This window comes from Mandrillus leucophaeus, unplaced genomic scaffold (genome assembly GCF_000951045.1).
Source record: "Mandrillus leucophaeus isolate KB7577 unplaced genomic scaffold, Mleu.le_1.0 Scaffold196, whole genome shotgun sequence".
Taxonomy (NCBI): Eukaryota; Metazoa; Chordata; class Mammalia; order Primates; family Cercopithecidae; genus Mandrillus; species Mandrillus leucophaeus.
The window spans coordinates 2,528,969-2,530,848 of NW_012101987.1; the positions used below are offsets into that span (position 1 = coordinate 2,528,969).

The 1,880-nt window shown below is 37.0% G+C and overlaps 2 protein-coding genes across 2 annotated transcripts in view; one reads left to right on the top strand and one right to left on the bottom strand.

The window, feature by feature from the left end:
- Positions 1 to 1,880, top strand: part of LOC105538628 (zinc finger protein 708) — a 315,682-nt gene that overhangs the window by 17,019 nt on the left and 296,783 nt on the right. The window lies entirely within an intron of this gene.
- ZNF429 (zinc finger protein 429) overlaps positions 1 to 1,880 on the bottom strand; it is a 37,904-nt gene that overhangs the window by 1,149 nt on the left and 34,875 nt on the right. The window contains exon 4 of the mRNA XM_011978535.1: positions 14 to 1,114. Within this exon, the coding sequence (XP_011833925.1) occupies positions 14 to 1,114 (1,101 nt within the window). The remainder of the gene's footprint in view (positions 1 to 13; positions 1,115 to 1,880) is intronic.

A 1,880-nucleotide genomic window follows, 5' to 3' on the forward strand; every position in this document is an offset into this window, starting at 1 on the left:
TGAATTTTTTTATGACTGTTAAGGTTTGAGGACTGCTTAAAGGCTTTGCCACATTCTTCACATTTGTAGGGTTTCTCTCCAGTATGAATTCTCCTATGGCTAGTAAGGTGTGAGGACCGGTTAAAAGCTTTGCCACATTCATTACACTTACAGGGTTTCTCTTCAGTATGAATTCTCTTATGTCTAGTAAGTGTAGAGGAACAGGTAAAAACTCTGCCACATTCTTCAAATTTGTAGGGTTTCTCTCCAGTATGAATTGCCTTATGTTTAGTAAGAGTTGAAGACCAGTTAAAGGCTTTGCCACATTCTTCACATTTGTAGGGTTTCTCACCAGTATGTATTCTCTTATGGCCAGTAAGGGTTGAGGACCGGTTAAAGGCTTTGCCACATTCTTTACATGTGTAGGGTTTCTCTTCAGTATGAATTATCTTATGTTTAGTAAAGGTTGAAGATATGCTAAAGGTTTTGCCACATTCATCACATTTGTAGGGCTTCTCTCCAGAATGAATTCTCTTATGGGTAGTAAGGGTTGAGTACCTGCTAAAGGCTTTGCCACATTCTTTACATTTGTATGGTTTCTCTCCAGTATGAACTCCCTTATGGTTAGTAAGTGTTGAGTAGTGGTTAAATGCTTTGCCACATTCTTCACATTTGTAGTGTTTCTCACCAACATAAATTCTCTTATGGTTAGTAAGGGTTGAGGACTGATTAAAGGCATTGCCAAATTCTTTACATCTGTAGGTATTCTCTCTAATGTGAATTATCTTATGTTGAGTTAGTTGTGAAAGCATGCAAAATGATTTGTCACATTTTTTACATTGGAAAGGTTTCTTTCCAGTAAGTCGTGTCTTATATCTATCTGAATTTGAAAATGCATAAAATACTTTTACATATATATCACAGTGATACATTTTGCTCTGGGTAGGTGTCAAACATTGGTTAAGTCCATTATAATCTCCTTTGTATAGTTTACAATCACCTACAGTTTTATAGCCTTTTCTTAATTGTAAGTTCTCAGGTCCACATTTATCGTATCTCCTCAGTGTCACTTTTTTGAAAGAATCTTTTATGTCTTGCTCTGGCCAAAAGTCTTCAGCAAAATGAGAACATATAACTAAAAAAAAAATTAAAACGACAAATTACTTCACTTACTAGACTCAGATATATATACTTCACAAACATAACCTCTAAAATTATACAAACTACATAAGCAATACGGCATAGCAAAATACCAGACTCTAATTTCTTCATAAAAATATAAATGTAACAAAGACACACTAACCAAAATATATTTGTGGATAACTTATCAATAAGTTATATGTGTGCAATGCCCCAGGTGAGTACAATGCAAAGAGTCACATAGAATGAAACAAATTTCTGTTACATATACCCAACACAGCTCTTCCTGTTCCCCAATAAAACACAGTGCCTTTGGAAGTAAATTGCCAACTCCTGGTTTTGCTTTTAAATGACAAGAAATATATTGGCACATACATCTTTATTTCTGGCTTCTAGGATATTATCAGATGCTGAATTTAGTTTCCCACGACATAAAATGCTGAAAGAAATGGTGGTATACTTTGGTCAGGCGTGGTGGCTCACGCCTGTAATCCCAGCACTTTGGGAGGCCAAGGCAGGCAGATCGTAAGGTCAGAAGTTTGAAACCAGCCTGGCTAACATGGTGAAACATTGTTTCTACTAAAAATACAAAAAATTAGCTGGGCATGGTGGCAGGCACCTATAATCCCAGCTACTCGGGAGGCTGAGGCAGGAGAATCACCTGAACCCAGAAAGCAGAGGTTGCAGTGAGTTGAGACCACACCACTGCACTCCAGCCTGGGCAACAGAGCAAGACTCTGTCTCAAAAAAAAAAAAAAAAA